Genomic DNA, 14,434 nt, shown 5'->3' on the forward strand with positions numbered 1-14,434 from the left:
ACGCAGCTCCACCTTGAATCAGGTACGGCGTACCCGCAATGCTATTTCATCCTCTCTCCGGGGTTTTCTAGTTCGACCGCAAAATAGCCACCGCCACTACAAAAGAGACCCTTCAACTTCCTCCCATCACCATGTCACCACTCAAAGAAATGCTCCAGCCCACACGCGGCGCAAGCCGCCAAATAAACCGTCTCTCCTTAGGCTGCCGACAAATTCAAACATCCCAAAGGAGACACTTCAGCCACTCCAGACCAACCGCAAGTCCAGCAACAGCCGCAGTAAACGAAATCCAAGCAGCACAAAAATACTGCTCTGATCTCCTCATGTACGGCTCAATCCAATCTCATACTTTAAAACAAACATCTATCTAACACCTACGCAGTAAATATGACCGCCCCTCCTACACCCTCCACACATTCATCCCACGGCACGCCCAACAATTCTACCTCGCCCTCCGCGCCCTAAACGTCTCCCTCTCGATGATCCCAGAAACAACAAGCTCCCACACAATCGGCCTCATGCGCCTCCAATTCTGGCGCGAATCAATCGCAAAGATCCTCGCCGGCACTCCGCCTAAAGAACCCATCGCCATCCTCCTCTCCTCCGCTATCGCAGACCTCCACGAGCGAACCAACGGCCGCGCCCGGATCAGCAAAGGCTGGTTAACACGGCTCATCAGCGCCCGTGAACGCGGTCTAACGAATGATCCGTATCCCGATATTGCGGCGCTGGAGTCCTACGCTGAGAATACGTATTCCACGCTCATGTATCTCACGCTCTCGGCGTTGCCCATGGCCTCTGTTACGGCGGATCATGTCGCATCGCATGTAGGGAAGGCGGCGGGGATTGTGGCTGTTTTGCGGGGGCTGCCATTGGTTGCGTTTCCTGCGGCGCGCGCGGCAGGTCAGCAGGGTGGTCAACAGGCTGGTGGCGCGGCGAGGCAGGGGGCTGTGATGCTTCCGTTGGATGTTATGGCGCAGGCGGGGGTGAAAGAAGAAGAGGTTTTCAGGCTTGGGGCTGAGGCGCCTGGGCTGCGGGATGCGGTCTTTACAGTTGCAACGCGGGCGAGTGATCATTTGATTACTGTTCAGCAGATGTTGAGTAACCTGCGTGCTGGGCAGGATGTGGGGCATGACTTTGAGCATGAGGGGGAGGAGGGGCATGAGTATGAGGTCTTGGGTGAGCAGCGGCAGGAGTCGCCGTTGGATGAGGTTAACCGTGCATTCGGTGTCTTCATGCCTGCGGTGGGTACACGTCTGTGGCTGGATAGGCTGCAGAGTGTCGATTTTGATATCTTTAGGCCTGAGCTTCTTCGCTCGGATTGGAAACTGCCCTGGAAAGCCTACATGGCTTATAAGCGGAAGAGTTTGTAGTATAATGTATGATACTGATCCAAGTGTACTATATAAGATTATGTATATCTAACATGTCCATCCCGGCTCTAATTATGTACTCTGTTTTATACGATATTTCGATAGAACGATTGCTGCTCGGTAGTTTTCATCTTCTTTTGATGGCGTTTCGCTTTCGTCTCTTCCTCGAGCTGGTGATGAGGCGTTTCTGGGCAAGCCGCGCCGTCCAGCGTACGATCTTGTCGCGCCTAGAGTCTGCAGTTAGCACGATTCCAGTCAACTAGTGGTTTGGACTATTACATTAAGAATACGGTAATGGCGAATACAAAGGGACACGCGATCTGCCAAAAGTATCTAAAAAGATCGATGATTAGTATGCCGCGGCCATTCACTGTTAGATATTTAACCACATACGCATCACTGTGCTTAATGCCATCGAAACTTTCGAAGTTCATACCGAAATAGCCCTAGCTGGCTGTCAACAACATTTACAGTTTAATGCTAAATGCAAGGTGAGTACGAACCGACAAGAAAGTGAGAGGGAGAAAGAAGCAAGACACGAGTGTCAGTTGCTTCATACTCTCGTTCTGATATGCACCTAGTTGTGAATAATACAGTCAGCCATGCGAGGTGTGATGAGAATATGAGGCAATGCATACCAATGGTGTTGAAGATAAGATCGATCATGTTGTCAGCAGCCCGTCTCATCTGGTCATATCCTTCGACTATTGTGATGCAGTGGTCGAGCGCATCGCCCAAATACGTATGACACATGGTACTGATGGATACGCTAGAGCCACCTACACTTTTGAGATTCGGAGTAGCGGTTCCTATATATGGTGCTGGGTCTGAGGAGTTCGAGGGCCCAAAGTAACCCTTCAGTACACCTATTCCGGGGGTATTGATAGGTTCAGAGCGATGATCTCGAAGCGCGTTGATGATAGTTACGATAGGTTGCATCGAATTTCGAAGGATTGAAATCTCAGATGTTAGAATATAGAGGTCCTTGGACTGATCGATATCAGGATCAGTCAAGACGTCAAGTTCCAAGTCGCCAATGGCATCTTGGTAAGCTGTGGTCACAGGGATTGCAAGGTCAATGATAGCATCCAGGATCGCTTGCACGAGCATGCTGGCATCACACGATTGACGCAATATAGTCTCAGGAGAAGTCAACCGTTTCACAATAGGCGATTCGATGTCGTCGGCGCTTGTCTCGAAAAAGGAGGTCACGGTGTTATCCGCGTGTAAGAATATCGATACCTGCTCCAGAGCAACTGATAGTCCCTTCGCTGCTAGCACAGCATGTCGCTCCATGAATTCGATGCGGTCTTCGTTTGGTCCCCCTCGGTACCGCTGCATGCTGCGAGCCGTTCGCCCAGCATTTGAGGCATTGTCGAACATAGTTTGTGATTCAGCTTTTTTCATGGAAGGACGAATATTTGCCCCTAAGTTGGGTTCATTACTTGGGTCTCTTTTTCGTGATTTCAGTCTGAAAAGGTCTTTCAATGCCTCCGTAATGAGACTCAGGGTAGTTGCTCGCTTCAGAGACACACTCTTGCTGCTTGTTGTTGAGCCCCTTCGGTCATTTTCCCATTGACCGTGCTCAGACTCTTCGTCCGAGTCACTGCTAGTCTCTTCATAGATTCGGACTAATTTCTGCAACGTGAGCACAATATATGCATGGTCCGAATACCAGTCGACTTTAGTACGATTTGTCGTGTTGATCAAGTCCTCAATGGCAAGTCTGTGTATGCCTTTCTGATTTCCCAGCGCTCGAATTACATCCCAGCTGAGACCATTGACATTAATCCATCTGCATTGCACCCAGGGCTCCCTCTCCCTCGCAAGAAATTGCTCCAAGGTGTCGTTGTCCAGCTCATATTGCCGCATTTCATGCTGGGAGAAGTCCACAACAATAATCTCACACCTTGTAAATAGGTCGCTTGGTACAGCAGTTGCCCAGTCCGCATTATAAGGCGGGAGCGGCTTGGTGGGGTCTATGCCGGGCTCCGTGCCAGGGTGCCAATTGGGGTCATGAGTGACATTGTCAGGATGGTATGAGCGCGCCGTATTTGACCTCCGCGCACGATTCCTAACTGTGTCATTTGATGGTCCTTTGGTAACCGTGGGGAATGACTCAAGGCCAGCTGGCTCCGCATTGGTTGGTGAAGTTTGGGGATGCGCCTCAATATCATGAGAACCGGATGGCAGCTCCGTGGTTTCTGTGCGTTCAAGTGAGACCCTACTCATCTTGACGAAAGGGGCATGTGTACTTCAGCTAGGAGGAAAGAAATGAAAGAAGTAAAAAACAACGGCGGGAACATCAACGCGAAAGCGTAAATAGCCAGTCGCTGCAAGGAGAGTCGCACGTCTCTTTCAGATACGGAAGGAGCAGATAATGGATTGAAGGACAGAATGCACGGCCAATGACCCTAATTTCGTATACATAAGATCAACATCAAGCAAGTATGAGCGCCCTATCAGTATGTTGAATTGCGCGCAGGGTGAGGGGAAGTCATGGTGAGGTGGATATTATGACGTTTGCAAAAGGAGTTAGCAGTTAATAGTTAAATCGTCCACTAAGAACTGCGAAGTTTTCAAGGCATGAACCGCAGGAGTATAGAAACCACTTGACCCGCGCCTACTCCCCGCTCTCAGTTTATAATGAAGGAATTTCAGGCAATTTCCGGAACATCTAAGCTTTCCGTGAAGTGTGGTTAAGCTTGGGGTTCATGTTCTTCCATCAAAGGAAATTTAATGCTTTTTTAGTCTCGCTGCGGGTGCCATTAAATCCATTCTTGGCATAACCTAAATTTGTCCCTAGACCCTGGGAATTCCCCGCGGTTTATCAAAATCCTTCCATAAAGCATTGGCCGAGGACAAGACTTTATTATCATTCTAGGTAGGGATTAAAAGAGAGAGAGAGAGAGAGAGAGAGAGAGAGAGAGAGAGAGAGAGAAAGAGTCAACTATATGAAATAAATATCTCCCTACAAGCCTCAACTCGAATACCAGATCTGTAGGGTCGAATCATTTTTAAGGTTAGATTTCGGCGCTGTGGCCCGTGGCTATACGAACAGTTGTGGTTGGAGGGATTTCCACTAGGGTCTCTATTTTATTCAGATGAAAAGAGGAGAAAAAAATACCAATGTCGCTTGTGCCCTCATAATTCATTATTGCCCCATGCAAGATATGCTGATAGGACAATCCTCGTCTGATCATTAAGTGCGTCGCGCAAGGCAGACGAACTATCAACTATGTCCCAGCCTAGTGTCACTTCGTCTCATTTGGGAGCTATAACGAATGATGTTCTCCGAATGCGAATGTCATCGTCGTCGATCACTAACAGCTGAGCTTGATATACGAGGAAGTTTCCAAGAAGGTGCCATATGGCAACGTCCCGGTTTGCGGGACTGGCTACGAATGGAGATAAAATCTCGATGTGGCCAAGACTGTCGTCAGTCAAGAGGCCTTCGGAATACGAGAAAGGACTCCTGATCACTGAGGCAATACACCATGCTCAACAACCACGTGTAGAATATGCGTTCAACAGTTCGCGCATCAATGTCAGTGCGATGTCCTTCGGCATCATCCACATGACAAAGAGCTAGCGTGCGGAAATTATCCACTACTCGGCACAGTTGTATTCCTCTTTTTCGTGACAAGTTTGAGTTGTAAAGGTACAAGATTCCTTTTGGAGCCTGGCGCGTCGTTCCGGGCAAGGGGTTTTCTGCACACGGGGCAAGTTCCTCGAGGACCTTTTGAAGAGGTATCTGCTCTTTGTTCTTCGCTGAATTTCAATGTGTCGATGATGCACTTGTGGCAAAAGAGGTGCCCTATTTACACCAGTCAACACAAGGTATCTCCTATGGTCAAGTATGATACTTACCGCATATTGTGCTAGTGGCATCCTCCGGTGTATCCATACATACAGGGCACTTATATGAGTTTAATATTGATTGCCCCTTCTCCGGCTCAACAGATTCTTGGGCCCTAACAGCGTCCTCCCGTTGCTTCGCTAGCACCTTCGCTAATGCTGAGGGACCCTCCACCTCTGTTAAATCAATAGATTCGATGTCATCGTCGTGGTGATCCAATGCAGATTGAGCACTCCTAGTTGCTACATTAGAGCTACTCAAACGGCGACGTTTTCGTCCCTCGCCTTGGGTTTCTGAAGACTCAGCAGGGTCGGAGGGCCGTCGGCGACGGGGGTGGGACGCTTGTATTGTATGGGAGCTAGAAGGCAACGGGCCCCGGGTCGAAGAGCTTCGATTCATGGTTCTCAGAGGGGTTTCTTAAGGCGACAAAACAGAATACGGGGTCGAAGTATCGCGAATATTAGCTTTCTGCGGCTCGGGAAGTATCGTAATTGTTAGATACAGCCCTGTGGGGATAAATAACCAGCCGATGTGTAGAATTAGATTCGACGAATATATTCTTAGACCTGCGATGCGAATGAGGCATATGTCAGGTGCAGGTGAGATGAGCTGTCTTAGGAATAAGCACTGATAGTGGCGACGATCTGCAGCCGGGGTTTAGTTATCGGCGGTGTTGATTATCAATCACCTGATGATAACTAGCAATTGAACCCCCTATCCTGGCAGGCGGTGAAGCTGATACGGAATATAGTATATTCCGTCCGCGTATCATCATGACGGAGATACCGCGATAGGAAAGAATGTACAAATCCTTGGGAAAGCCAAAAAGAGGAAGCCCCTTCGCATCAGTTTCGCGCAGCACCGGCTGCGAGCATCAGCGCATCAAGCCATGGGCTTATTTACATCGATCTTCTACACGACCTAAGATGCTTTGGAGTCATACCTGCGCTCCCTATTCTAGGGCTGTTATACGCTCATGCTCGCAAAAATTGCGCTCGCCACTCATCCCCAGGCCACGGCCATTATCACTAGTGCGGTATTACTTTTCGCAGGTACCTACGCAGGAAGATGACGTAAAACCTAGGCAGGGATCTCTTTCAGGTACATTCGCATTGTTCCACGATCTATGACCGATAAGCGCAGATGCTGATTTCGCAGTTCCCGCCACGGCTAGATTCAATGAGATCGGAGTCCAACAATTGAGCGACCATGTATTCTCACAAGTTTTTCCAGTCAAATCAGAACCTCCAAATCCAGAATTGGTTGCGTTGTCGAAAGAACATCTCTCGAGACATGACCTGCTCGGCAAATCTCAAGATGCCACGGAACCGGTAGCGTTCGATATGCCTCCCCTCCAGGGGCAGACGTTAGATGAGCATTTCTTCAAGTTAGGCATGGATGCGTCTGAGCCTTATATTACCTACGCTAAAGACTATATCAAAGTCAACTCTCCGAGCATTCCGCGCAAGTGGATCAAACGCAGTGGTTGGACGAAATATCATAGCGATGGCTCTTGGGAGGCCGTAGACGCCCCGAATGAGTCAATGTTAACTTTCGATACGGAGGTTATGTGGAAAGAGCATTCCTTTGCTGTAATGGCTTGTGCTGTCAGCCCTACAGCCTGGTATGCCTGGCTGTCGCCGTGGCTGCTGGGGGAGTCGGACAACCATATTCAGCTCATACCATTGGGAGACATATCACAGCCACGAATTGTCGTGGGCCACAACATTGGCTATGATCGCGCCCGTGTCTTGGAAGAGTATGATATGAAACAGACGCGTAATTTCTTTCTTGATACAATGTCGCTGCATGTAGCTGTGAATGGAATGTGCTCCCAACAAAGACCTACTTGGATGCGCCACAAGAAAAATAGGGATTTGAGGGACAAGATTGCGAATGAGAATAATTCTGTCGAGCTTGCAGCTCTTCTTGAAAGCAAAATGCTCAGCGATGAGGAAGAGGAACTATGGGTAGGCAGGAGCTCTGTGAACTCCCTCCGCGACGTTGCCAAATTTCATTGTGATGTCACGATCGACAAGGCGCAAAGAGATGATTTTGGTGAACTTTCAAGAGAGGGGATCCTAGAGAAACTGGATGAGCTACTGGATTACTGTGCTGCAGATGTTGCCATCACCCATCGCGTTTACAAGAAGGTTTTCCCAAATTTCCTCGAAGTCTGTCCCCACCCGGTCAGTTTTGGGGCTCTCAGGCATCTTTCTTCGGTTATTTTACCAGTCAATCAAACCTGGAAGGACTACCTTACCAATGCCGAGGCAACCTACCACCAACGACTTGATGACGTGCAAAGAAAATTAGTTGAATTATGTGATGAAGCTCTGAAGGTCAAGGACCAACCGGATGTGTATATGGATGATCCCTGGTTACGACAGCTGGACTGGTCTGGCCAGGAGATTAAAATGGCCAAAGGGAAAAAGAAAGGAGATCCTCCTCGACCAGCTGCGAGGCAGAAAAAGCCGGGCATGCCAAAATGGTACAAAGATCTCTTTGCCACAAACACGTCCGATATTAATCTTACTGTGCGAAGTCGGACAGCCCCTATATTACTCAAGCTATCATGGGATGGGTATCCATTAACTTGGTCTGATAAATACGGCTGGACGTTCAAGGTTCCACGTGATCAGGTCAAGAAATTTGAGAACCAGCCTGTAGTGCTATGCGATATGACGGAAGAGAAAATCGCGGAATTACGGGACGACAGAAGACATGTCTACTTCAAGCTTCCACACAAGGATGGACCTCAGGCCCGGTGTGTTAATCCGCTAGCCAAGGGATACATGCAGTATTTCGAACGTGGAACTCTCTCTTCGCAATATGCGCTTGCCAAGGAAGCTTTAGAGATGAATGCTTCTTGCTCGTATTGGATCAGCGCTCGGGACCGAATCATGGGGCAGATGGTTGTCTACAAGGACGAGGTGCAAAAATCTGCGTCGAATAATGCAGAGAGCAGGACAGGATTTATCCTGCCTCAGGTGATACCAATGGGTACTATCACGCGACGAGCTGTGGAAAACACATGGCTCACTGCAAGCAACGCCAAGGAAAATCGCGTTGGCTCTGAACTTAAAGCCATGATCAAGGCGCCACCCGGCTATGTCTTTGTTGGTGCAGATGTTGACTCACAGGAGCTCTGGATCGCGAGTCTCATCGGCGATGCTCAATTTCAAATTCACGGTGGCAATGCGATCGGCTTCATGACTTTAGAAGGATCCAAGGCAGCAGGAACCGATATGCATTCGCGCACTGCCAAAATTCTAGGAATTTCGCGCAACGATGCCAAGGTTTTCAACTATGGCCGAATTTACGGGGCTGGCGTAAAATTTGCTGCTTCACTGTTGCGTCAGTTCAACCCTTCCATGTCAGAAAAGCAAACCCAGGAAGTTGCGACCAAGCTGTATCAAGAGACAAAGGGTGCACGTACGACACGCCGCATCTTAAGTGATAGTCCCTTTTGGCGCGGAGGCACGGAATCTTTTGTCTTCAACAAGCTAGAGGAGTTCGCTGATCAAGAGAGACCAAGAACGCCTACATTGGGTGCCGGCATCACTGAGGCGTTAATGCGGCGTTTTATCAACCGAGGCAGCTTCATGACATCGCGGATCAACTGGGCAATTCAGTCATCTGGTGTCGATTATCTTCACCTCCTCATTATCGCCATGGACTATCTTATCCGGCGCTTCAACATTGCTGCTCGTCTAGCTATCACTGTTCACGATGAAATCAGGTATCTCGTCAAAGATGAGGACAAATATCGTGCTGCTTTGGCTCTACAGGTAGCTAATGTTTGGACTCGTGCCATGTTCTCGCAGCAAGTTGGCATCAATGATCTTCCGCAGTCTTGCGCCTACTTCTCTGCAGTTGACATTGATCATGTCCTTCGGAAAGAAGTAGACATGGATTGCGTTACCCCTTCACATCCTCACAAGATCCCACACGGTGAAAGTCTAGATATCGTTCAACTTCTGGAGAAGAATGAGGCTGCTTGTCTAGACCCTTCCATAGTCCCGAACTCCCCTCCCTCTCCTCAGGACTATACGTACATACCACGAGAGTCCGTGATGTCCACTCTCCAGTCCACGAATAACCCTGCGTTTATCAGAGCCCAGATCACAAAGGATGATAAAGAACTTCGGGAAATCATCAAAGAAGTTACGAAAGCTAAATCCGCTCCCGGGCCGTCATCAAACGCACGTTCTCAAAGCGATCGCGCCAAGTCTGCCAATTCCTATACAGCACAGCCCCAGAAGGCCATTTTAGTCGACGTCGGGTCAGGTCTTTACAGTGACTTTCAAGATCTTCCCCCGGGGAGCAGGCATCCCCAGGTCAACTTGAACCGACAAACTTGGAAATCCCGGCCATCTGCTCGGGCATAAATGCTTTGGTTTGACAATCTTGTCAACCACTTCCCTCTTTTCCTTATTTTATGTATATATAACTTGATCTATGGGGATCTGGACATGGTGTATGCTTGTTCTATTGTTATCTCTTCTCTACTTTCTTGTATTCCTAGTTAGACCTGGTTGGGGAAGCATTGGGTGGCGTCTCGTCTGGCAGTTTCGGGTGGCACGAAGTATCCATGTCGCATTATGTGTTGTCTACGACAGGCATGTTGATTGTGATGTTATAATACTGTATATAATATGCTGACATACATACTTGATTTTTTACACAGCTCCAAGGCTTTCTCTTTCCGTTTTGGTGCTCACTGTAGCGGGGAATTGCGGTCATCTTCAATCTGCCCCCACCAGAGATGCATAAGTTCAAACGGAATATCTTCCCTGGTCACTACACCGGCCGCGCTACTCATATCCACGGTAAGCTTATCGGAGATCTTTCACCGATTAGAATTATTCTCTAACTTTCAACCTCCCAGTAGTGGTCACTCACACCGCCAACGAGACAAGAATCCTCCCAAACGGTACCATCGCGGGGATATACAATAGCCGCTCCTCGCACGTCGAGCAGATCTTCTTCGACCAGGACCTTTAACGCACCCTACAAAACGAACACTCAGGAACTGACTAAGAACTCTGCGGATAGCATTCTCGAGACTGAGGCTGACACGACCGACCCCTTCGTGGAATATGTATACCTTGGGAAAGATGCCACAGATGGAATCTTTGCTTGGATCTCTATCAGGGTCAACGCTGCATGAGATGGTTTCGATTCGCCTGAAGGATACTGGACTGAGGAAGGGGGTGAGGTGAATGACAACTTCAGTATGAATATGGCCGGCAAGAGCCACATCGGAGCTATGTCGTCGCCTGCAAGTGCTGCGGCGTCTACCTCTGCATATAGTTACAGATGATCTGATACGCTTTCGTATGGTTGAAATGGCTGTTATTTGCTATATATAAGGAGAATGCCACTGCACGTAAAGCATTCCTGTCCAGTAATGCCAAAATATGCCAGTTCTAATTCCGACGATGGGCCAAGGCCGTCCATTCAAGATACATGATAAGCCCCACGATGTTATTCACCACATCTTCTAGCTGAAGATCAAAGTCCAAGAGTGTTGATGTCAGGGTGGAACAGATCTGGCCTGTTACATGTCGAACAGCCTTACTGGCAAGCGTGTTGCTGGGAGCACTGATGGGAATAAAATCTTCTTGACATCTTTCCACAGTAGACGTAATGTTGTAATAGTCGCCGTAGTCTATAAAAGGAGCCAAGAGCTCCTCCATACTCAGCCGGAGCCTATGCATAGTCGAGAATTTACCCCCTGCAATGTCCTGCAACGCGCTCGAGTACTGACTGATGATCTTGTCTGTGATGGCTTTCCAGTCAAAGGCATGTCGAGAAGGTTCCCGAGTCAGGATCATATTTTTAACATCTCTCCTGATTGGCTCCAACTCTTCAGTTGGGATGTGGCTCAAACATGGAAGTTTGGATGCACCGGGAAACAAGTCAAGTCCATATTCGTAGGCAGTCACAAAGTGGTCAAAATCGATCGTGACCTCGCCAACAGCAAGGTCATCGTATCGTGAATTATACTTTGATTTTCTGGGTGGCTTTACATTCCCATTTTTTCTCTTTGCCCTTTGATGATCGAACACCATCATCCTGCAGCTTGGTCCGTAGAACTTGAGTCAACTCAAGGTCTCTCTCAAAATAGCACAGGATAATCTCCTGCACCTCCTGCGTCCGCAGGATACCATCAACTCGACCTTCCCACTCCGTATCCGCCAATTGACATCCCAGAATTGCACGTTCAAAGTCGACCTGGGTATTATCGGGTGCCAATGGCACCCGGCCGATGCTGTCATTGAAAGAGAATCCGGTCTTGCATATCTCTAGTTCCCTTCATCCTGTGCATACCCGACATCCCGTCAAAGTAGAGTAGTCGAAGGTCTTTTGCAGCGACGTAAGTGTGTAACTATCCGGGCTCTGCGTCTGAAGAATAGTCACCACCATAAGTATGGCCGCCTAAGAGCAATTGATATAGTACTATGCCCTTATAGAAGCGGTGGCATCCAGAAGAGAAAAGTTCCAGTAACTGTAGAAAATCAGGTTTGTATAGCAACAATAAGATACATATTATCAAGACAGTTATAGACTGTGGCAGTTTCTCCGCTCCAAACACTGCCAAAGAAAGAAGCAAACCAAACTTGACCTATGAAAACCAGAAGCCCACCACATCTATTGCGCCATAAAAGTACCCAGATATCAAGTGAAGATCTACTTATCTTTTCCTCCCAGGATCTAACGTATTCCTTCGGCTTAAACCATTCTTCTCCCCACCCCGAAGCATCGCATCACCCTTTTTCCCAAGCACCACCTCAAGAGCCTGGACCAAAGCCGTGGCATCATACTTCATTCCAATAGGCATTTCAACACCACCCGCACCCGTAGTAACGATCTTCCTCCCGTAAAGACGAAGCGTTTCGATACCCATCTCCGCGAGCCGATCACGGTCCACCTGTGGCGTCCCGGGACCCTCCAGATGAAGAATATGCGTAACATAAGACGAATAAGGAAGACCTAAACTTGGGATCGACCTATGAGCACCAGAATTCGAGGAAGAAAGAGTCATCCGACCACGACTTTCCTCCCCAGCGCGAGTAATCGCCTCGACAAAATTAACCGCCGTGAAAGGTTCAGACGGGGGTCCGGTTTCGCGATCTAGGGACCCGTTCAAAATGAGAATCTTATGACGAGCAGGACTTGTCACGATAGCCTGTCCGACGCCGCGGAGGATCAGAGATGGGATGAGAGACGTGTAAAGGGAGCCGATACTGTAGATAATGGCCTGCGAGTCGCGGATGGCTTCGAGAACGCGTGGATTGGCTGGTGGACGGATTTCCTGGCCGTAGGGGTTTATATACCAGATGCGGGTGATGCGGGAGGGGAGATCCTCGTTTTCGGCTTTGGAGAACTTGATGTTTTTGTTGCGGAGGGTTGGGAGGGAGCCCGGGGGGTGGTCATCTTCGTAGGAGAGGGTGTCTGAGGTGTCTGTGTCTGTGAAGTCGTCGGCGCCGTCTGCGAGTAGTAGACTTGGGCGTCTGGGGCGCGGTTGGAGCGCCGTTGCTTCGCTGGGGTGGGAGATGCTGTTTTGGCCGACGATTACGGAGCCATTTGCCAGGGAGGCGGAGATGTGGTGCGAGAAGTTGGAGTTGATGGCTGGGATTACGCGGACGGTGTCTGATGGCACACCGCAGATGCTACCCAGGAGGTAGATGGCGCTTTCGAAGCTGCCGCTGAATAGGCGGGCGCCGGTTAGGAAGAGATTGCCTACGCTGGCGGAGGTGAAGTCGAAGGTTGATGATGGGGGACGGGCACGCTTTAGGATCTCCAGGTTGAGAAGGTTGAAGAACGAGCGGATGAGTTCTTTCTTTGCTGGCGTAATGGCATGCCAGATGTTCGATGTGCCATCTACGATGGAGAGCCATTCTGCGTGGGCGGTGGCTGCGTCCGCTGACAATCGATGGTTGAATAGTGTCTTTATGGCACCCCGTTCGGAATTCGGGGGCGACTCCGGAATCAGACGGACCAGTCTACCTGTACTTCTTCGTTAGAGGAGTGAATGGCAAGAGTGGGTGTGTGCTTACTTCTCACATCGCCAATACCTGGACCGCCAAAGATGCGGATCAGCTCCGATGAGGAACCTCCGTTGTCACTGATGGGAATGATATAGCTTAGTGGACAGTTCTTAGTGTCGCGAACTTCTTCAAATACTTCGACTAGATTATTGGCAGCGCTTCCTCCCGAAAAGACTGCAATACCTCTGTTAGGGGTGGGGGTGGTCGACATGTTTGAGAGCCTTGGCAGGGACGATCAAACGGTGAAATGCAGGAACTAGAGAAGTGTAGATACAAACTCCTCTCTAGGAAGCAGGCACGGTCACTTATAAACCTGAGGTCTGGACGTTATATCTATTTTCATATTTCAAGGCCACGGATTCTATAAATACCATTTCGTAACCTAGCAAGATGTCATTAGCCAAGACTCCGTAGGGTTTTTAGTTCCTTGATTGATCATGGACAAAGGAAAAGAAATCAAGACATGCCTGGATTGAAAGCGTTGGAACTATATAATTGACTGGTCAGGGGCACGTGGCCATGAATGCTAAGGCAGGGGCTACAGTGGAGAAGAAGTAAGGACCAGTGAGACATCTGTCAGTGATGTAGCATCTGAAAACGGGCACTGATAATGGAGCCGAGTCCATGATAGAATACCATACTCTTTAACATGTAACGTAGAATGGCAGTTTTGTGCTTATGTTTACAGGTAGAATGCCCTTAGTTAATAACTGGGTCCTGTAGCTCAGTCGGTTAGAGCGTGGTGCTAATAACGCCAAGGTCGCGAGTTCGACCCTCGTCGGGATCATTTTTTAAACAAGAATTGTATTTGTTCTATGCTCTGATACCATGTATCTTTCTTTTCTTTTTTCTTTTTATTCTTTCTTCTGATTCTTTTTTCAATTAAAAAGGGACATAGTCATATTAGTACTTTACTTGTCTCTTCTTGAAGCAGTTCTATCTGTGAAGGTATGTCACTTTTCCTTGCTGAAGTGAAATGTCTGATAGAGGCAAGAGAGATATATATATACATTTCTTGCTGCAAACAACACATAACAAAATACAGCATCAACTCTAAACCCCATAAACCCGATATACCGTTCATCCGTAAGAAGTCAACAACCTACAGCCGCACTATGTATCTATATAACTGCATTAAGCATAGG

General features: G+C 48.6%; 7 protein-coding genes and 1 non-coding gene across 8 annotated transcripts; 4 read left to right on the top strand and 4 right to left on the bottom strand.

Moving 5' to 3' along the window:
- Nucleotides 1-131: 131 nt before the first annotated feature.
- On the top strand, nt 132-1,373 carry F9C07_9053 (phytoene/squalene synthetase; the record flags this gene model as incomplete). Its single annotated transcript, XM_041293320.1, has 2 exons — nt 132-325; nt 383-1,373. The coding sequence occupies 2 exons, from the start codon at nt 132-134 to the stop codon at nt 1,371-1,373; spliced, it is 1,185 nt and encodes a 394-aa protein (XP_041148222.1).
- Nucleotides 1,374-1,434: 61 nt separating this feature from the next.
- On the bottom strand, nt 1,435-4,362 carry F9C07_2165705 (cora family metal ion transporter). Its single transcript, XM_041293328.2, has 5 exons — nt 2,012-4,362; nt 1,877-1,950; nt 1,767-1,819; nt 1,653-1,706; nt 1,435-1,600 (listed from the first exon to the last, which is right to left on the bottom strand). Exons 1-5 carry the CDS (start codon nt 3,603-3,605, stop codon nt 1,501-1,503), a joined length of 1,875 nt encoding a protein of 624 aa, XP_041148223.1. The 5' UTR covers nt 3,606-4,362; the 3' UTR covers nt 1,435-1,500.
- Nucleotides 4,363-4,975: 613 nt separating this feature from the next.
- On the bottom strand, nt 4,976-5,631 carry F9C07_9055 (C3HC4 type zinc finger-containing protein; the record flags this gene model as incomplete). Its single annotated transcript, XM_071511856.1, has 2 exons — nt 4,976-5,190; nt 5,244-5,631. The coding sequence occupies 2 exons, from the start codon at nt 5,629-5,631 to the stop codon at nt 4,976-4,978; spliced, it is 603 nt and encodes a 200-aa protein (XP_071364612.1).
- A 527-nt stretch (nt 5,632-6,158) lies between these two features.
- F9C07_2070863 (DNA polymerase gamma, catalytic subunit) lies at nt 6,159-9,623 on the top strand (the record flags this gene model as incomplete). The annotated part of the gene is made up of 2 exons (XM_041286567.2): nt 6,159-6,333; nt 6,391-9,623. The coding sequence occupies 2 exons, from the start codon at nt 6,159-6,161 to the stop codon at nt 9,621-9,623; spliced, it is 3,408 nt and encodes a 1,135-aa protein (XP_041148224.2).
- Nucleotides 9,624-10,000: 377 nt separating this feature from the next.
- Nucleotides 10,001-10,239, top strand: F9C07_9057 (uncharacterized protein; the record flags this gene model as incomplete). Its single annotated transcript, XM_071511857.1, has 2 exons — nt 10,001-10,064; nt 10,127-10,239. The coding sequence occupies 2 exons, from the start codon at nt 10,001-10,003 to the stop codon at nt 10,237-10,239; spliced, it is 177 nt and encodes a 58-aa protein (XP_071364613.1).
- Nucleotides 10,240-10,452: 213 nt separating this feature from the next.
- Nucleotides 10,453-11,622, bottom strand: F9C07_1711298 (uncharacterized protein). The gene has a single exon (XM_071508327.1). It carries the CDS (start codon nt 11,310-11,312, stop codon nt 10,665-10,667), a length of 648 nt encoding a protein of 215 aa, XP_071364614.1. The 5' UTR covers nt 11,313-11,622; the 3' UTR covers nt 10,453-10,664.
- On the bottom strand, nt 11,623-13,621 carry F9C07_1711070 (uncharacterized protein). Its single transcript, XM_041286572.2, has 2 exons — nt 13,299-13,621; nt 11,623-13,248 (listed from the first exon to the last, which is right to left on the bottom strand). The coding sequence occupies exons 1-2, from the start codon at nt 13,498-13,500 to the stop codon at nt 11,933-11,935; spliced, it is 1,518 nt and encodes a 505-aa protein (XP_041148225.2). The 5' UTR covers nt 13,501-13,621; the 3' UTR covers nt 11,623-11,932.
- A 381-nt stretch (nt 13,622-14,002) lies between these two features.
- On the top strand, nt 14,003-14,076 carry F9C07_t192. Its single transcript has one exon. It is a non-coding gene; the product is annotated as a tRNA-Ile (tRNA).
- Nucleotides 14,077-14,434: the final 358 nt, after the last annotated feature.

This window comes from Aspergillus flavus, chromosome 5 (genome assembly GCF_009017415.1).
Source record: "Aspergillus flavus chromosome 5, complete sequence".
NCBI classification, from domain to species: Eukaryota; Fungi; Ascomycota; class Eurotiomycetes; order Eurotiales; family Aspergillaceae; genus Aspergillus; species Aspergillus flavus.